Below are 22,023 nucleotides of genomic sequence, written 5' to 3'. Positions count from 1 at the left end.
CAGCGTAAAGGGAACAGTATGAGGAACGTGTGAGGATCACACACACACACACACACACAGACATAGACACACAACATCCATTAAATGCATGAGCATATAAATGCAGCAATCATTAGGTGGAATTAAATGGAAGAGTATTTAATTACAGACAAAAATAACAAAAATAAATGACATTTCTAACTTTATTTTATTTAATTTTTTTAGTTTGATGCTTTATTTTAAGATCTGTCTCTCCGTTCAGAGCAAGACAATGATGTTTTTAAGGGACAGATGAAAAGAGTCTGTAACAGCTGCTCGCTGTCGCTTGTGCCAAACCGCACCACCGCACGTCCTGATCCAAACTATACACGGCCACACAAACACAGAAGCAGCGCACAGACAAAAACACACAAGACATGCAGCGAAACAGCAAAGAAAACTGGCGGTAGTTACCATTCTGCACTTTCATCATAAACCCTGCCGGCCGATACAAGAGAGGAAAAACCAGTAAAATGTCTTCTCCGTGCTCAGTTTGACACTACATGCCACGATTGATAGTAAACAAAGTCGCTGAAGGTTTTCGTTGTTGTGACAAAAAGTTCAAAAATTTGTGATAAAAAAAGTCCAGTTTGATTTTGAGAATATCTTGGAGAAGCCAAATTGTGATATTGCTTTGGATATAGAAAAACAAGAAATGCTAGAGAGAAATATTTAATACATAAAAAAGAAAACGAGAGAGAGAGAGAACAAAAAGAAACTTTGCCAAAAAAAAAAAAAAAAAAATGGGGATTTTGCCAAGCACCAAAAACCAAATCCAAAAAAAAAAAATTATTAGAATTTAAAATTCAAACAAGAAAAGCGAACTGAAATCATTCGCGATTAAAATAAAAGTACTCACAGTTAGAGAAAAACATACACAAATAAATACACAAATGCCGCAACAAAGAGGAAAAAATGTTTGGCAAAGCAGTAAGTGGAGTTGGTTCAGATATGCGTGCTCTGCATTCGACTCACAGAGAGCGAGAGATAGACAGAGAACGGGAGATAGACAGAGAGAAAGAGAGAGGGGGGTAGAGAGGAGCGAATAGAGAGCGCAAAAAAAAAAAAAACAGAGAACCAAATCAATGTTGGAAGAGCGCGTACGACCGCTGGCAAACCCGATAGAAGCTTCTTTTTTTCCCCTTTTTCCTCTCCAACTCTATCTCTCTCTTCCTCTCCATGCTCTTTTCCTATCCATTGCCTCAGAGTGTGCCAGCGCGAAGCTGAGCCCACCTATTTGGCACCGGGTGCCCGATCGCTCAGCCAATACGCACGCTTGAAGGGCTGAATGGGAGGGAGGCAGGGATGGAGGGAGGGTGAAAGAGACGGGGGGAGGGAGATAGTGTAGGGTTCGGTCAGTGGGTTGGCTTCTTACTTTGCCAAATTAACAAGTTCCTATCTTGTGCAACTGCAAAGTCCAGAGCACATTAATTTTACATGTGCCAATCAGCGGCGCTGCCCGTATTTCATTCCCACCCCAATTTACCTCCATTTTCCCCCTCTTGTCCTCAAGAATTGCACTCAGACGCAGACACGCACTTTTGTCATTTTCACCAATACACTTGCCATCACCTCCAGCGAGCGAGCGGGCGCACAGCAGTGTCCCCGTTTGCCCCGTCCCGTCCCCTCCCTCCATTGAGCGGCGTGTGAACGCGCGGGCCAGAACTCTCAGCAGACGCTACAGACCAGCAGCTGCCTTTAGATTCGCCAGACAAACAAAGAGTAAAAGGAGAGAGACGGGACAACATTCCCTCTTTAAACTTAATCTGAGGACGTGACAACGTTTTTCACACAACAAAGAGAGGTTTGTTACGTTTTCCTGACAACAGAAGTAGTATTTCAAATGAAAAGGTGAAAGAAATCTTACTTTTAACCTTTTAATGTCTCAAACAAAACAGTAAGACCAGAGAATTGTTCAATAATTGTTCGAGAATTGTTTCATAACAACAGTTATGAAAACGAAAATCCTGTCATCGTTCACTTTATTAATCGTCTGCTGAACACACAAAAAAGATATTTAAAGCAATTCTGGTGGCTATTCTTCATTTTTTATTGTTTTTTTGGAAGTTAAAAAGTGGCAGCAACCAACATTACTTAACTTCTTTTGCGTTGAACAGAAGAAACTAATAAAGGTTTAAAACTATGAGAGAAAATAGTCAATGAAAGAGTTGAAATTCTAGAATTTTTAACTTAAATATTAAAAATAAAGATTAAGAGGGTTTTTGTAGTGACGCTATAGAAGAAGCATTTTTGGTTTTCATTGAACCTTTCATTGAACAGTTCCTAAAAGGAAATATTTGTTCTTTGTGTGAAGGACATTTTAATAAAATCGCTGATTTAAACCTTTATTTTGAAGTGTTTTTATTTAATCTTATTAATAAAGTAATATATTTGTCATTCAGTATCAAGTATTCAACACTTGGACAAAAGACTATACACTGTAAAAAATATCTGTTAATTAACAGATTCTGTATTTTGTATTTTCAGTTTATTTACGGTTGTGTATGGCATTTTGGAGTGTTGATCTCTATCAACTTTTCATACTGAAAATTCAACTCTACAGTTTAACAAAGTGACTTTTACTGACATTTTGAAATAATATAATGTAAAAGAAATAATATATAGAGAAATAAGTCTGTAAAAAAACGATAACCAACCTAGACAATAAATCACTTTAAACCAGAGATGCCCAAAGCAGGGCAAGCAGGCCAAAGTTGGCTCATTGTAACCTTTGATTTGGCCCGCCATCCCATCTAAGAAGAGATTGAGAATGATGGAGAGTGTTGCGGCGAATGCCTTTAAAAGAGATTGTCATTTCTAATTTGATGTAACGTTTTTTTGTTTGTTTGTTTTATTGCTGAGCTACAAAAAAACAAACTAAAATTAAATGTTTCAATAAAATGTTTTTAATAGATCATATTTTTTTAAATGAACAGTAAATAATGTCACACAACAGAGAGAGGACTATGCAGAAGACCTCGATGAGCAAATCAAGGCAAAAACTAGTGCAATGCTGTTTTAAATTTGATTGTTTTTGGTTTTACTGTAATAAGTTCATGCTAAAATATATTGTATGCTGTATTAGTTAATATAAAGCAATAATTTCTAGTCATTTTTAAATATTATTAAATAAATTAGGATATTGCACATTGCAACTGTGTTTACCTAGCTTACCCACTAGCCTCAATCAAGTTTGTTTTTTGGCCTTTCATAAGAAAAGGTTTGGGCACCCCTGCTTTAAACCATTAAAAATGTTCAGAAAAGTCACTTTTAAAAACTTTTTAAGGATAAAAGTTGTCAAAAAGAAAAACCAAGATCTCATAATGCAATTCAAAAGCATTAATAATAATAAGATAAAACATGAATCACAAAATACAGAAAAACTGTTAATTTGCAGATATTTTTACAGTGTACTTTTATTTTTTGAAATATTAAACACACAGCTTTAAGATAATAGAATAATTTGTGACAATCTTCTTTCCACAACCCCGTATTCATACGTTAGCCAGTTAAATTCCCATTCACACATTTAAATCAGCTGGATTTGCAATGACAATATTCAATACATCAATGAAAACCAAATGTTTAAGTTTGCAAGGCGCATGTATATGATCAACGAACACCAGACGTAATGACAATAGAGCACTGGCCACGGTTCCATCAACCGCCCTCAAACTCTTTCCAACTGGCTCTGAGCCATAGCACATGAAACATTCAATAATTTAAATCCTGAAACTATATACAACATATTAACGGAATTCAAAGGTCAGTCTATCCCTGCTTGCAATGATCCGTTATGATCCATGGATAGAGCCAGGGGAGGAAGGAAAAAAAAAAATTCTAGCTCGAGCAGAATCATATCAAGTGATTTAATCTGGCTTAATCCCTAAAATGAGTTTAGGCAACATATGCCACTCTCTCAGGGCTACGCGACACCTTAGGGCGACCATCAGGCCTTCGTGAGACCACCAGGCGAAGCCTTATTCTCAAACCAACTCACTGCAGCTTGCTTTGCATTTGCCAATAGGCGCCTGCTATGTAAACGCAGCGTTTCCTAACAAACAAAGCCGAGCGTCAGGTCGGTGTGCCATTCTGTTTGTGAACGTTCCACTGGCTTGCAATTCACTTTGCATAATTCCACTCCAAATTAAAGGAAAGTTCTGCACAATTCATACGAGTTGACGGCGTTAAGAACAAGATGTCGTGGTATTTGGTTTTGCATACATTTCGCAGGCAAAACCGGAACTTGCATGTTGTTACAGAACGTATCTGATTTGATTTGACTGACTGCATGGATTTAGTGTCTGACATGTTTATTTCCATGAAATGATTTCCATGTCTCCAAACAAAGAGTTCAAAAGTGTCTATATTAGATGACCTGCGGGGTAAAGGTGTCAGTAACAAGTTCATTGTGCCTGCCGGAATTATAGGTTGAACGATTGCTGCAAATCTGACATTACTTTGGATGAAGCAAAGGTTATGACGAGCTGAACTTTGTGTTGTTGTTATTATGAGAGAAAATTAGTATGCACGCCATATAAAACAGGTTCCCCCATAAGCTTGTTGGAACAGTTCTCTGCCGTATGGCCTTATTCAAACTCTTATACCACAGCCTTATCTTATCTTTGGGACATTCTCCTCTCCAAACAGCTACTTTTGTTTTACGCAAGAAAAAAAAAAAAGAAGGAGCGCTAAAGGAAGATCCAAAAAAAAAAGTTTGCAAAAGAGACAGACAAAAAAGCGAGATTTATACGAAAGGCTGTCTCACTCTGCTGCGTACTGCTTGTGTGTTATTGTCTGTATAGCAAGGCCTACTTCTTCCAGAGAAAGAGAAAAAAAGGCTGAGACTGTGAAAAAAAAAATCTCAACAGCACACACACTTGCATACTGTTTCAAGAACATGTGCTAAAATTGCCTGTTATTTGACATTACACCACACATGTAGTTCACTTAAAGCCATCAAAATTAAGTGCTATACAATATTTCTAATTTTAAAATATACTATATATATTTAAGTGACTGATGATTAGGGTGCTTAATACGTGTGTGTGTGTGTGTGTGTGTGTGTGTGTATAAGAGAGTGCTTGTCAAATGTCTGCCATTACCTAAAATATTATTTACCAGTTTTTAAAAGGCTTCAGTCGACTTATTTAGTGTAGCCAATGCCAAGACAATAAACTTGGTGAAGTTTGGCCCAATTCACAGACTAACATAAGTAAACAGGCTTAATTACGCCTCCAAATGTACTATATTATTTACAAAAATAACACAAAGAAATTCTGGACGACATTCAATCATAATAACGACAAAATTATTCTTTGTAAAAGGGGATTTATATATATAAACAAAATACAGTCGCTTATCTTTGGCTAAGTCCATCTATTCTTTTGAGATTAATGGGTTTTAGTATTTTTCTCTTTCATTTAGCATCTTTTGTAAGTCCTTCGACGAAGGACCTGTAAGCCGTTAAGGGTTTTTTGTTTTTGCTTGTTTTTAAATTGCGTTGGCGGGAGCTCGAGCTTCACATTGGCGCGAGACAGAAAAAAAGGCTGCGGATGGAGAGAAGACACCCGCGCGGCTGGAGCCTAAGAGCCGCGAGAACAGACAGAAAAAAAATAGCCAAGACATACTAATAAAACTTTGATGAACACACTTTCACAACAATATTAAGAGCACCTATCATACATATATAATTTGTATTAACACAACAGATAATTACCATAGCCTAGCCTACAGATTTTAGACTACAGCTATATCTATAGCCAATTATTTTTTTCTACCCTTAACGAATAAAAAGGAACTAATAGACAAAGAGTATAAGCAAATAAGTTTCCGACAATTGGCAGCCAGTCTATTTTTAATTTAGGTCGACAATTGTGAATTTAAATAGGCTAATCCGTTAAGAAAATAATTTGAATTAAATATAAACCTTCTTGTTGTATATTATGAGAAGAATCTATATGTTAAATATAAAATTTGCTTCGTTTTATTTAGCCTACAAACACAATTCAATAAGAATTAATTACATTAATATTAAATGATTTTATTTAAACAGCCAAAATCGATTTAAAAACCAATAATAGACATAATCCGTCTTTTAGCTGACACAAAAATAATATTTTCTGTCTTTTCACACTGTTATATTTTTAAAATTCGTATAATATCTTGATAGCCTATTATTAGACTATTTCATGTTAAAACAGCAATATTTAAGAGTCTCTATTGATGGAACTGTTAATGTGGATTTTTTTCTATCATACGAACAATCAATAAAAACATTTTAACAAATGCTAACGTTATATAATATACTACAGCATATAGGCTAGCTATATAGTTATTTATATAGGCTATATTATTAGACCATGGGAGACAGTTAGGGTGGTCTGTTGTATCAAGTTACAATTTGTATCTATTATAAGTGACACATGCTACACATAAAGCGTTTTAGCATAAGAAGAAAATGTTTTAGCCTATAAGAAATAATAAAAGAATAAAATTCTGAAGGATTAAATAAATAAGTAAAATAAATGTTTACTCACCAAGCAGAGAGAGCAAAAACGGTTCATTATAGAGGTGCTTTCGGGGAGCTGTGGGTATTACTGCTTTGTGTGCAATTAATTCCTTTCTAGAAAGCTGACAAGTTTCCAAGAAATGTACAAATCTGGGAGTAATTTAAGTGAGTTCGGTTTCGAGGGTAAATTTTCTTAACGCACACGGAAAAACTGTTGTAAAATAATAATAAGAAAAATGCATGAGGCGCCATTTTAGGCTCCTCAGATTATAAGCGCAACCACACAAAAGTAGGCCTATGTTAAAACAAAATGTAGGCAGACCTAAAATTGTACATTTTAAATATATTAACTGCTTTACAAAAAAATAACAACAATTTACCTCAAAAAAAGTCGCCCGTTTTTACTTATTCTCACAGTAAACAGGCGCTCACAACCAAAAATGAGGCAGTAACCATAGCAACAGGGGGCTACTTCGGTTTTTACGTCAGGATTCAAACAAATAATAAACACTCGCATTTATTAATCGTATCTACAACTTTATTAGATTTAAATAAGGAAAATATGGCTTTAAAATACGTTTGACAGTGCTGAAGCCTACAGACCTCAGAAGAAAACTTCCTAAATGTTCTCTCGAAAGATAAAAAATCGACCACAGTTAGCCTATTTAGCTATCTGCGCACTGAATTTGTTGACATTAGTCTATCGTTCCTCGTTTATGTGTGATTTATATAGTAATCGTCTGTTTGTTCTCCCATTCAGGTGTCAGTTTGCTGTCAATTACATGAACATTGATGATCCTGGCTGAGATCATTTCTATTTAGAGACGGCCAGTAAACGCAGTTATGGCAGCAGAAGCATCCGTCATATGAATGTCGGTGGATCAGAGAGCCGGTGAGGTCAGTCAGTCAGTCGGCAGAATGATGGAGTGTAAACTGGAAAAAATGCCGAGACGAGCACGGCGTGACACCACAGCGCTGCGACTAAATACAACAGCTCCTCCGAGTCCACCGGCCGACGACCTAAATATTGATACTGCAGCCATACTGCGAGGAGCGCACTGTGCACTGTCTGTGTGTGTGTGAGAGAGAGAGAGAGAGATGGGGGGGGGTGCATGTGTTTAAGAGAGAGTGTGTGTGAGTTGAGTTGAATTGTGAGTTTGTGTGCGTGCGTGTGTTTAAGAGAGAGAGAGAGAGAGAGAGAGAGAGAGACAGACAGAAAGAGAGAGAGAGTGTGTGTGTGTGTTTCTGTGAGAGTGCGTACATGTGTGAGAGGTAGAGAGTGAGTTTGTGTGCGTGCGTGTGTATGTGTAAGAAAGAGGGTGTGTTTGTTTCTGTGAGTGTGTGTGTGAGAGTGTGTGTGACTGTGTGTAAGAGCTTTTGTGTGTGAGTTTGTGTGAGGAGCGCACTGTGTGTGTGTTTATGTGAGAGAGCGATAGACAGAGGAAGAGAGTGAGTGTGTGCATTCAGGAGAAAAAGAGGGAATTTGTGTGTGTGAGTGTGTGTGTGTAAGAGAGAGGGAGTTTGTGTGCGTACGTGCGGGTGTTTAAGACAGAGAGAGAGTGTGTGTGTGTGTGTGTGTGTGTGTGTGTGTGTGTGTGTGCGTGGGCACCCTGTGTTTCTAAGAGAGAGTGTGTGTGAAAGGAAGAGAGTGAGTTTGTGTGCGTGCGTGTGTATGTGTAAGAAAGAGAGTGTGTTTGTTTCGATGAGTGCGTGTGTGTGAGAGTGTGTGTGCCTGTGTTAGAGAAAAAGTTTTTGTGTGTGAGTTTGTTTGAGGAGTGCACTGTGTGTGTGTGTGTGTGTGTGTGTGTGTTGTGTGTGTGTGAGAGAGAGAGAAAGAGGAAGAGAGTGAGTGTGTGTGCATTCAGGAGAAAAAGAGAGGGAATTTGTGTGTATGTGTGTGTGTGAGAAAAGGAGTCTGTGTGTGTGTGTGTGTGTATGTGTGTGTGTGTGCGCGTGTGTTTCTGTGAGAGTGTGTGTGTGAAAGGAAGAGAGTGAGTTTGTGTGCGTGCGTGTGTATGTGTAAGAAAGAGAGTGTGTTTGTTTGAGTGCGTGTGTGTGAGAGTGTGTGTGTGCCTGTGTGAGAGGAAAAGTTTTTTTGTGTGTGAGTTTGTGTGAGGAGCCCACTGTGTGTTAGTGTGTGTGTGTGTGTGTGTGTGAGAGAGAGAGAGAGAGAGAGAGGAAGAGAGTGTGTGTGCATGCAAAAGTGAGAGAGAGAGAGAGAGAGAGTGTGTGTGTGTGTGTGTGTGTGTGTGTGCATAAGAAAGAGAGAGAGTGTGTGTTTGTTTCTGTGAGAGAGCGTGTGTGCGTGTGAGGAAGAGAGTGGATTTGTGTGCGTGTGTGAAAGAAAGAGAGTGTGTTTGTTTCTGTGAGTGTGTGTGTGTGTGTGTGTGTAAGAGAAAGAGGGGGAATTTGTGTGCGTGTGTGTTTTAGTGAGAGAGATTGTGTGAGAGAGAGAAAAGAGATTGTGTATGTGTGTGTGTGTGTGTGTGAGAGAGTTTGTGTGAAGAGCACAATGCACTGTGGGTGTGTGTGTGTGTGTGTGTGTGTGTGTGTGTGTGTGTGTGTGTGTGTGTGTGTGTGTGTGTGCGTGGGCGCCCTGTGTTTCTATGAGAGAGTGTGTGTGAAAGGAAGAGAGTGAGTTTGTGTGCGTGCGTGTGTATGTGTAAGAAAGAGAGTGTGTTTGTTTCGATGAGTGCGTGTGTGTGAGAGTGTGTGTGCCTGTGTTAGAGAAAAAGTTTTTGTGTGTGAGTTTGTTTGAGGAGTGCACTGTGTGTGTGTGTGTGTGTGTGTGTGTGTGTGTGTGTGTGTGTGTGTGTTGTGTGTGTGTGAGAGAGAGAGAAAGAGGAAGAGAGTGAGTGTGTGTGCATTCAGGAGAAAAAGAGAGGGAATTTGTGTGTATGTGTGTGTGTGAGAAAAGGAGTTTGTGTGTGTACGTGCGTGTGTTTAAAAGAGACTGTGTGTGTGTGTGTGTGTGTGTGTGTGTATGTGTGTGTGTGTGCGCGTGTGTTTCTGTGAGAGTGTGTGTGTGAAAGGAAGAGAGTGAGTTTGTGTGCGTGCGTGTGTATGTATAAGAAAGAGAGTGTGTTTGTTTGAGTGTGTGTGTGTGAGAGTGTGTGTGTGCCTGTGTGAGAGGAAAAGTTTTTTTGTGTGTGAGTTTGTGTGAGGAGCCCACTGTGTGTTAGTGTGTGTGTGTGTGTGTGTGTGTGAGAGAGAGAGAGATAGAGAGAGGAAGAGAGTGTGTGTGCATGCAAAAGTGAGAGAGAGAGAGAGAGAGAGTGTGTGTGTGTGTGTGTGTGTGCATAAGAAAGAGAGAGAGTGTGTGTTTGTTTCTGTGAGAGAGCGTGTGTGCGTGTGAGAAAGAGGGGGAATTTGTGTGCGTGTGTGTTTTAGTGAGAGAGATTGTGTGAGAGAGAGAAAAGAGATTGTGTATGTGTGTGTGTGTGTGTGAGAGAGTTTGTGTGAAGAGCACAATGCACTGTGGGTGTATGTGTGTGTGTGTGTGTGTGTGTGTGTTTGACAGAGAGAGAGGGAGATGAAGTTTTTTCCTACGCCAACATGAGGAGAGCATGCAAACTCCACACTGAACTGCCAACTGACCCAGACAGGACTCGAACCAGTGACCTTCTAGCTGAGAGGCAACAGGGCTAACTACTGAGCCACCATGTTGCCCTTTGATATTGTTATTATGATTATTATCATTATTAAAATTACTAATATAATTATAAATTATTGTAACTCTTTCATTCGGCCATTTTTAAATCTTTCTGAATTACTTTCCAATTAAGTAACTCTCGCTGTTCTCCACTCCAGGATGTGACAGTGGTAATTTTTAAAAGTGCCTAATACATGCAGCAAAAAGGTGTTAGAAGGAAATTGTTTTGTAACACCACACACACACACACACACACACACACACACACACACACACACACATACAGGCAGAGAGTATCTGCCGCTTCTCCCTGATGGATCTCACTGAAGCAGGTGTCTTGAGAAACGGCACCTGTCTCTGTCAGCCCTAGGCTCTGTAAATGCTAAAAATTAGTATAAATTTCCTCACATGGACGAGGATCAAATTCAACAGATCTAACAGAAGTTAACAAGACTCTGCTATACAACACACTCTGATTTCTACCAAACTGTAAAAAAATGTTATTAAAAATAGACACCATAAAGGAATTAAGTTAACTTATTTATTTATTTGCAAATTGAGGTGGATTGAAAATAAAACAACAAAGTTGTCTCTCCAGAAAACTCAGGAATTGTGTTGTTTCAACAATTTTTTTAATTCAATTCATTTTCCTTTAGCTTAGTCCCTTTTTTTTCAGGGGTCGCCACAGCGAAATGAACCGCCAATTATTCCAGCATATGTTTTACACAGCGGATGCCCTTCCAGACTGGTTCCAGCTGATAGAAAGGCAAATAACCACTTGTTACAACCGAGATATGCAGAAGAGCAGCTCTGAACACACAGTACGTCCAACCTTGAGGCAGATGGGCTACAGCAACAGAAGACCACACCAGGTGCCACTCCTGTCAGATAGGAACAGGAAACTGAGGCTACAATTTGCACAGACTCAACGAAATTGGACAATAGAAGATTGGAAACGCGTTGCCTGGTCTGATGAATCTCGATTTCTGCTGCGACATTTGGATGTTCGGGTCAGAATTTGGCATCAACAACATGAAAGCATGGATCCATCCTGCCTTGTATCAATGGTTCAGGCTGGTGGTGGTGGTGTAATGGTGTGGGGGATATTTTCTTAGCACAGTTTGGGTGCATTATTACCAATTGAGCATCATGTCAACGCCACAGCCTACTTGAGTATCCGCTTGTTAAGTGTGACGTCACGCGAAGCGGGTCCAAGCGCTCTATTCAACTGAATGGGGAGACTCATGAAATGGTAATAATAAACGTTTACAAAGCGATTTAATACTTTCGAAAATCACGATCGCATATATGTCCATGCCTAATATCCGATGGCCAGAAAGTGATTAATTTTTTTATAAATTGTTTAATTTTTGGTATTTGTTATGCAGCAAGCCCAGAGATTGTTGTGTACACTATGATTTTATATAAAATTTACTTTAATGTGTGATAGGAATAAAACGTGATCATAAACAAATGATTTCTCCACTCAAATGAATGGCGGCTTGGACCCGGAAACAGTATAACCTACGTCACCACTTAACAAGCAGATTGCTGCTGACCATGTCCATCCCTTAATGACCACAGTGTACTCATCTTCTGATGGCTGCTTCCAGCAGGATAACACACCATAAAGCGTGAATCATCTCAGACTGGTTTCTTGAACATGACAATGAGTTCACTGTACTCAAATGGCCTCCACAGTCACCAGTTCTCAATCCAAAAGAGCACATTTAGGATGTGGTGGAACGGGAGATTCGCATCATGGATGTGCAGCCGACAAATCTGCAGCAACTGCGTGATGCTATCATGTCAATACGGACCAAAACCTCTGAGGAATATTTCCAGTACCCTGTTGAATCTATGCCATGAAGGATTAAGGCAGTTATGAGGGCAAAAGGCTGTACAACCCGGGATTAGTAAGGCGTACCTAATAAAGTGGCCGGTGAGTGCATATGACATATATAGGAGCCCATACAAACTGATATGAATTAGCTTACTAATTTGCCAAAATATACAGTAAAGTAGATTTTTAAGTACTGAGATTGTGTTGCTTCACCACAGCCAGTTCCTCATTTACATCCGAAACTCATATTTCCACACTGAGGTTCATCCCAGAGTTAGAGTGAAACCCTAGAATCCGTTATGAGGAAGCAGAGTTAGCCCATATACATCCATCATAACCTGTAAATAACGGCGCCGTAATTATGGTTGATATTTCAGCAGCTCCAGTGCCAGGTTTAAACTAGAGATGTTCAGCGCTCTCCAACACTCACACACCCCTCCATCCACCCGCGCTTTTATTCTCCTCCTTTTCTTTTACCTCTGCCACTCCGCGAGGCGAGGTGCCAACCCTTCTCCCATACTGGGCATCGTGCCTTACCCTTTATGCAAATGAGGCACCCACCACCTCCTGTCTTTCTGCCACTCTCTCTCTCTCTATCTGTCTGCTTTACTCGCCCCAGACACACTGGTCATGTCATTCGTCTCTCCCTCTTTTTTTCTTTTCCCAGTGATGATTCTTATTCCCAGCATTCCTGTCACTTGTTTTTTAATTATTTTACAGTAGCTAATCTGTCTCATGTCTTTCTATGGGACGTCTTAATGAGTTGACGGCGGATGTAAACCCTCAGCGGACTGTATTGTGATGTCAGTGTTGCACCGCAGCGAACGCTTCTTTATTAACACACCCTACAGGGCAGTTTCCTTCATGACTGCGTTACGGCTGTTTACTGTGCAGCGATCAAACTAAGTGAAAAACTGCCACAAAACACCCACAAACACTCCGCTAGAAGTTTACACACAAAACACATACTCAGAAGCAGACACTCACCAACTTTTTTTGTCTGATGTCAAATACTTTCTTGATGCAGCAGCACACTACATTTCACATATACTGTATATATATATATATATATATATATATATATATATATATATATATATATATATATGTATATATATATATATATATATATATATATATATATATATATATATACACACACAACAGTTCTGTATGGTTCTCGAATCTGATTGGCTAATAGCCTCTTCACCCGTCTGTACTACTCATAGTTACAGCAGATCAATAAAGTCACTGCAGTTTGACAAATATTGCAGCTGTTGGACAACATAATGTGCTTTTGAGGCTTTTAGGCGAGAATGTAGTTGTTTAGATTGCAACTATGCAGTTTATTTATAAGGATAGTGCCTATTTGAAATATTCATAATTTCAGAGATTCACTGCGTTCGTTGCCGTCAGCGAGTCATACTGAGCAGAGCAAAGACAGTTGAGGTTCTGCCACAAGATGGCGACAGAGACTGCATAATACATCCTTGGATGAGAAAAGCACAGCGTAAATTTCAAACCACAGCTGATCAAATCACTTTAGCTCTAAAGTGACGTTCTTGAAGTGAACGGTTTCTGCTGTTCTGACGTCAGCTGCAGATGTGAATGAATGGTGGAAGAAAGTAGTTCCTCATACAAAAGGATTTTTCGATTTTTATATACACGATTATGCAGTCGAAATGTTGTATAGAGCAATATCACACTCGTAGCAGTGCAATATGACTGTATATCGTTGCTGGTGTGACACTAAGGCACTAGGCCTGCAGCCTCAAGCCAACACACGCCTCACACCAGTGCCAATATACAGCCATATTGCACTGCTACGAGTGTGATATTGCGTTTATACAACAGTCTCAAAACCCTTTTGGAACTATTTCCTCCCGCCATTCATTAACTTCTGCAGCTGACGTCACAACAGCAGAAACCGTTGCTACTTCACCAACGTCACTTTAGAGCTAGTGTTTGAAGGATTCTCTAGCGTCATGTCTAAAGTGATGACAAAACAGGTGATTTTGCTCACATTTTAAGATTATAAGGCTGAACGTCATGAAATGACATCAGTCTACAGAGATTTCCCACTAGTTCTCTGTTGCAATCAGGAGATCACAATAATTAACCCCAAAAAAGCCAAAGCAAAGCAAACACTAGCAGATTACTATGTAATAAACACAGCACTACAATATACAATAGAGAGAGATCGACTTAGAGCAGAGGTGGGCAATCTTGGCACCGGAGGGCCGTTGACCTGCATAGTTTATCTCCAACACTAATCAAACACACCTAAACATGCTAATCAGTGTATTCAAGATAACTAGAAATCAATAACCAGGTGTGTTTAACTAGAGTAGGAGCTAAACTGTGTAGGACACCGGCCCTCCAGAACCGAGTTTGCCCACCACTGACTTAGAGTGTCAATTACCAGTTTTTATAATGATTTGATCAGCTGTGTTTTAAAATTCATTTAAATGAGTTTTTCTCCTATATATATATATATATATATATATATATATATATATATATATATATATATATATATATATAAAATACAGTTGAAGTCAAAATTATTCACCCTCCTGTAATTTTCTTCCTATTTATTTATTTATTTATTTATTTTAGAATATTTATTTCTCAAATGGTGGTTAACAGAGCAATGACATTTTCAAAGTATCATCTGGAGTTTTACATTTTTTAAAAACAATTTTAAGGTCAATATTATTAGCCCCTTTAAGCAACATTTTATTCGATTGTCTACAGAACAAACCACTGTTATACAATGACTTAATTACCTAATTACCCTAACTTGCCTAATTAACCTAGTTAGCCCTTTAGATGTCACTTTGAGCTAAATACTAATATCTTGAAAAATATCTAGATATTATTTATTGTCATTTTATTAAAGAAAACAGTTTCTAAAAAGGACTCATTAAATCTATTATGTTTGGAAATGTGTAAAAAAAAATGGAGAAAAAATATATATACAACGACGGCTAATAATTCTGACTTCAACTGTATATTCTCATCTCACTCATCTCTCTCTCTCCATCTGCATGACAGGTCATTTCCATAAGGTAAACATTGGCTCGCTGACTAGTCCACTACTTTTCTGGATGACTAGAGAGAACGAGTAGCCGTGCAAGGCCCTAAATCAACAACAGCAACACGAAACACAAATTCAGTGACCGGTCACGCAAACACACACTCTCTGATGACTGACTGTAATTACAGGACAATGGCGAAGGTGAGTGTGAATGAACACACACACATACACGTGCACAATGACACTCAATGAGTGCGAGGAAAGCCTTTGTTGCGCTCACAATACAGCTGATGTGTGTATGAGTATGTGACGGAGAGAGAGAGAGTGCGAGAGAGAGAGAGGTTAAAGGGTTAACGCTGGCTGGTAGATATCCGGTTTTTCAATAAACAGTTGCAGTATCAAAAAACTGATTTAATAACCAATATGGAACAGTAATATTATTTGAAGATTCCCCGAAAGGAAAATTCTAGAGATTCATTAAAACAAATTAATTAATAGAATAAAAAAATACCTTGATAAAGATGTCAGTCAAATTTTTAACAATAATAATAATGCAAAAACATATATAAATACATTCTAAATAAAGATACGATGGGATAGGATATGATATGATACAATAGGATGGGATACAATACGATGGGATATGAAGGAATGGGATACGATGGAATACAAAATGATGAGATACATTACAATGGGATACAATACGACTGGAATGGTATATAATGAGATGGCATACGATGGGATACAATACAATGGGATTCGATGGTATACAATACGATGGGATACAATATGAAAGGATCGGATATGATGGGATGGGATAAGATAGGCTACAATACAATGGGATATGATACGATGGGATACAATACGATGGGATATGATATGAAGGGATGGGATATGATGGGATGGGATATGATGGGATACAATACGATGGGATGCAATTTGAAGGGATGGGATATGATGGGATGGGATCCGATGGAATACAATACAATGGGATACGATACGATGGGATACAATACGAAGGGATGGGATATGATGGGATGGGATACGATGGAATACAATATGATGGCGTGGGATATGATGGGATGGGGTACGATAGGATACAATACAATGGAATACGATACGATGGAATACAATAGGATGGGATGAGATACAATACGATGGGATTGGATATGATGGGATACGATATGCTGGGATACAGTACGATGGGATACAATACAATGAGATGGGATAAGATGGGATGTGATACAATTGGATGAGGTATGATACAATGGGATACAATATGATGGGGTGGGATATGATGGGATGGGGTACGATGGGATACAATACAAATGAGATGCAATAGGATGGGATACAATAGGATGGGATACAATACGAAAGGATAGGATATGATGGGATATGATATGATTTAAAAACAAGTCTGTTGTTCGCAGTTCCAATCTTTCACTGTTTTTTCGTGAATCAAACAAATGACGCATGATTGCACAGAAAAAAAAATTTAAAAACTAATTTTAAAAAAAGTATCTTCACCAAACTTTTTAATCCATAAAATCTGAATCTGCTTTCTGCATTGGCATTTGAGAAATGTTTGATATGACATCTCTCTCTCTCTCTTTCTCTCTCTCTGTGTCAGTATTAGCGTGATCTGTCCGTGTGTGTGTCTCATTAAGTGCTGTCCAGCATTAGTTCTGTCAGTTCAGGACAGGTGCAGTGGTAATGAGAGGCTAACACTGCATGCTTCCCATTATAGTATGCTTAATCCAGCCGCAGCCAGTGTGTGTGTGGTGCAGCTGGGGGTAAGAATGTGTGTATGTGTGTGTTTATAAATGGGTTGTATATGTTTGTGGAGCCTGAAGAGAGAAAGAAAAAGAGTTGTTTGTGTTTCCTGGCACTGTGATTGCAACTGTGTTTGCGTTATTCTCAAAATGTACACTTTAATGGCAGTTCTGTGTTTGCATCTTACGCTGCCGGCTTAGGAGTAAACTTAAATAAATAATGGGGGATATTTATGTTGTAGAAGTTTTTTTACATGACAAGCATACGCATTGTTAGTTACCATCATCATCATTATCGTCATCCACTTAAAAAGCTAGACAAGTAGACAAGTGGAAACGAAAAGTGAAACAGCTGGAGATTTATGAAGTACTACAGACATGGCTGAAGAAAGAGAGACTCTCTTCATATAAAACCTAAAGAAGAAGCACTAGAATAAAGTACAAAAGTACAAAAAAAAAGCAAGTAAATTTAATAAATATATTAAAAATATATATGTAGATGGAAGCAAAAGGTTTACTCACTTAACTAATCATTTTTAGTGCAGACAATAGATGGATGAATGGATGGATGGATGGATGGATGGATGGATGGATGGATGGATGGATGGATGGATGGATGGAACAATAAATAAATGGATGGATGGATAGATAGATAGATAGATAGATAGATAGATAGATAGATAGATAGATAGATAGATAGATAGATAGATAGATAGATAGATAGATAGATAGATAGATAGATAGATAGATAGATAGATAGATAGATAATAATAATAATAATAATAATAATAATAATAATAATAATAATAATTATAATAATAATGCCTTTGATAAATAAAAAAATAATTAATTAGTCTATAGAATACAGCTATTATTTTTAATAATTAATAATTTCATTTTAATAATTTATAAATTAACAAATAAACACTAATAATTAAATAAATAGTAAATAAAAAAATAAAATACATAAATAAATAATAAATAAAATATAATTATAGGACAGAATAAAATGAAAAAATAAAACTTTTTAAAAACCTTTTTATAAAAAAGGAAGAAAGATAGAAAGAAAGAAAGAAAGAAAGAAAGAAAGAAAGAAAGAAAGAAAGAAAGAAAAAAGAAATGTGAGTTGGATTTTATATTTAACTAATTAATTATAATCTGAATAAATTAATTATCATGCAAAACTTGCCAATGGCAACCACCCACAATGACAGTGCAGCCAGCAAGTCTTTTTTTGATTGGTTGATTTGCAGGTCTTTAGTTCACTTACCCAGATATGAAAACAAAATCATTAAAATCTTTTTTATCATCAATCATTTATCATCATCATCATCATCATCATCAACAGCAGAACTGATGAGGTCATTAGCTTTACACGCAATAATGCGCTGTAGAAGCACTGAGGATGTTTTCATACACAGATATCAGTGACCAGTAAGAGACGGGTAAAATGCTCCTACTGTATGACCTGGAGTTACTGCACTGTAAAGAATGTTTATTAACTTTACTTAAAAAATGGAGTAAACCTGTTGCCCTACAAGCGACAAGTTGACTTTACTTAAAAAATTGAGTAAACATGTTGTAACTTGGAACTTTTAAGTTGATTCAACTTTACTTGTGTCATTATGGCTTGATTAGTTTGGGACTTGTGGAGCAGTGCATCGACGTGTTTGCTCTTCACACTAAACTGAACTTCAACTCTGAAAACTGAACTGACACAGTTTCAATTTACTAGAACTTCTATGTGAAGCTGCTTTGACACAATCTACATGGTAAAAGTGCAACAGAAATAAAGATGAATTGAATAAACCCACTGCCTAAGTAATGTCAATTAATTGTTTTAAAAGCAACGGGTTTACTAGTCAACTAATCGCTTTTTACAGTGTGTACAGCGGAGACTCTTCCTCCGTCTTGTCTTTGGAACCAGAGTTTCCCTCCAGAGCGCAGAGATATAAATCCAGCTCACGCTTCTCTCCTGACCTCATTTGACTGCGCTGGCCTGCGTGTTTGCTCAGGTCTCTGACACCTGTGTGAAGGTGTACGCTCACTAAAACATAAATAAAAAGAGCTGGCGCGATTACTCTTCTGCAAACACACCGAGGGCTAATTATGCAGCTTCTTGATTTCTGCAGATGCTGCATTCACACACACGCATCTGATCCGAGCCATTCACTCCAAACAAACTGCAAGTAACTCTTTTAACCAAACAGTATTCTGATGTATACTCTGCTGCGTGTAACGATATACAGTTGAAAATTAAAATGAACACAATGGTTAATTATTTCATTTCTTCTTCAAATATTTCCCAAATGATGTTTAACAGAGCAAGGAGTTTTTCACAGTATTTCCTATAATATTTTTTCTTCTGGAGAAAGTCTGACTTGTTTTATTTCGGCTAGAATGAAAGCAGTTTTTAATTTTTTTAAAACTATTTTAAGGTCAATATTATTAGCCCCTTTAAGCAATGTTTTTTTTTTTTAATTGTCTACAGAACAAACTGTCATTATACAGTGACTAGCCTAATTACCCTAAATTGCTTAACTAACCTAGTTAGGTCTTTAAATGTTACTTTAAGCTGAATACTAGTATATTCAGGGTTCATAGTATATTATATATAATACTAGTATATTCACCAGCCTCCACCGCGGTGACTGAAGCTCTGCACATAACTTTTGGTCAGCGGAGAAATTAAAATGGTCGTGCCCAACTGAGTCTGGTTCTCTCAAGGTTTTTTTTCTTCACTCCTATCAGGTGAAGTTTTTTTCCCCTCTCCGCTGTCGCCACTGGCTCGCATGGTTCAGGATTGGTAGAGCTACGCATCGATGAATTTGCTCTTCAGTGTTTGAACTCTCAGTAATGATTTTAAACCACACTGAACTGAGCTAAACTGAACTGAACTGAACTTAAACACTAAAACTGAACTACACTGTTCAAGTTACTATGACCATTTATTTATTTATGGCGCTATAAATAAAGCTGAATTAAATTGAATTGTATACGGTCATAGAAAACCTGGAAAAGTCATGAAATTTTGGCATTATCCAGGCCGGAAAAGTTCGGGAAAAACAAAAAAAAACCTCAAGGTTTTGGAAAAGTCATGGAAATTACATTTGCAGTCATTTAGCAGACGTATTTGTTCATTTCGTTTTGCTTGTGCTTGCGAAATTCAGCGCCGTGAAAAGGTGTAGTATTAAACAATAAGATTAGACACTAATAAAAGTGAGCGATTGCACCATATTTTAAATTTGTTATTTTAAATGATCTTCTATTGGTCTAACGCTGTCACCTGATGCGATTTCTCAGGTAAAAATTCACCAAGCTTGAACTTTCGAATGCCGTGAAATGTGAAACTTGTCGCACGTGCTTGCGTTTTTAGGGCCTCATGTATGAAGATTTGCGTTGATATCATACTGAAACACTGTGTACGGACAAAGCTGTAAATGTGCGTACACAGTAAAAAATTCAGATGTATGAAACACTGCATATGTGGAATCCCACACATATTCTCTTTGTACATCTAAATTAACGTGAAACTGAGCGCACGTGCACGAGCACAAAACCCCTCCCTGCCTCCTCCCCTGTATGAATATGGTAATGACTCTACTTTGGCAAAACCAAATGAAAAAGCAATGGCAAAAGCAAGCAAGAAGAGAAACTTTGAACAGAATGTGAACTGGAGGTGCTGCTATTGGAGGTAGACTGGAGAAAAACTGTGTTATTTGCAAGTTTGTGCTCCGGATTTAATAACAAAAGAAAAAAATAGAGTTGGAGAGTTCAGCTGATGCGGTTAACGCAGTTGGGTCTGAACATCGCACTGTGAGTGAATTAAAAAACAAATGGTCTGATGTAATGGTGTAAAAGTTTGTCGAGTCTATAGCAGCGTGAGCGGCCTAGCTCGTAAGACACATGACAACAAGTTTTGACACATTCGATCATGAACTCAGTTCGAATCCAGCGTCTGATGAACTCTTCTTTTCCCATCTACATATCAGATTTTGCCTACTTTTCATCACGAGGAAGACAAGTAGGAATCATTAATAACAGTGTGTGTGTATTATGTTAAGCGCATTTGAGCATCACATATAATTTGCACATTTATTGAATGGAAATCTTTCTGATTTACGTATGCAAATTCATCTTCAGATGGCACCTTTATAGCAACGTGTGTGCAGTCGATCACTCCAATTACATTAGGAAAACCGGCGATCGCTGCAATTTGCGCTTTAATGTTTAGCTGGTCAACTGCATGTTATGGAAACCTTATAAACCTGCAAGACATGCGGATGATCCCATCCCATACAGCTGCCATTGCACGGCTCAAAGATACTTTGTAGTGTGCAATTTAACTCAACTGCATCTAGGAGTCGCCAATGGAAATAAAACAGACACACAAGAAATGCACGTACACCAGACATGAAGTTGGCGAGGACCAACACATTCTCATGTTCAATTCATCGTTAGTAGATACAAAAGTGAGCGTGAAATCTGGCGTAGGCAAAGTTTTTGTGCGTACACAGCGTTGATACATGAGGCCCCTGGTCTGCCACATTCGCATGCCTATGAATGGAAGTGAAAAGTGCAGCATGATTGCAGCTTTACAATAGCAGTAATTGTATCTACTATTACTAGTTTAACAAACTATTAAGATTATCTTAAATTAGTTTGACAAATATCTGTATACTGAAATGGAGATAAGTTGTTTTTACTTCCTTTCTTGGCCAAACATGTGGTCTCACATCATTAGTGCTGTGTAAGCATCATCTATAAAAATGTTTATGAACCCTCTAAATTGAAAAATCGTCACCTTTGATTTATAAGGTTCCATCTGCATTCTGAATGATTTTGAGATATTGAGCTTCAAGTTCCACATAGCGAACAGTATGTGTGCAACATTTGTTTTTTAAATAAAAAGTCTTCAAATGTAAACAACTTATGAAAAACATCCCATAATGTAAATAAGTTGTCATTTAATAAGAATAAGTCAATAACTCAATTTTGAAAAACTTGAACCTTATAATTCTAAGCTGACAAAATATCTAGTAACATATTATGTGCAAAGATTAAATTAATGAGTTATTAAAACTATTATGTTTAGAAATGTGTCGAAAAAAGTATCTTCTTTCAGTTAACCAGAAATTGGGGGAAAATATTGAGGGGGGCTAATAATTCAGACTTTAACTGTACATA

The 22,023-nt window shown here is 37.8% G+C and overlaps 1 protein-coding gene across 50 annotated transcripts in view; it reads right to left on the bottom strand.

The window, feature by feature from the left end:
* Window positions 1-22,023, bottom strand: part of nfixa (nuclear factor I/Xa) — a 253,758-nt gene that overhangs the window by 143,927 nt on the left and 87,808 nt on the right. For 10 of the 50 annotated variants that reach the window (XR_012405659.1, XR_012405651.1, XR_012405795.1 and 7 more), the window contains exon 1: window positions 433-1,229. The exons of 39 other annotated variants lie outside the window; for them this stretch is intronic. Coding sequence is in view for 8 of the 11 variants with exons in the window: in XM_073949410.1 (XP_073805511.1) it covers window positions 433-435 (3 nt within the window). In the remaining 3 variants the exon portion in view is untranslated. Of the gene's footprint in view, window positions 1-432; window positions 1,230-22,023 lie in introns of those variants that run through there. One more of the 50 variants, NM_001366173.1, reaches the window with a different exon arrangement.

The sequence above is a fragment of the Danio rerio genome, chromosome 1 (genome assembly GCF_049306965.1).
Source record: "Danio rerio strain Tuebingen ecotype United States chromosome 1, GRCz12tu, whole genome shotgun sequence".
In the NCBI taxonomy this organism is placed as follows: domain Eukaryota; kingdom Metazoa; phylum Chordata; class Actinopteri; order Cypriniformes; family Danionidae; genus Danio; species Danio rerio.
This window is presented reverse-complemented; position numbering and strand designations above follow the sequence as displayed.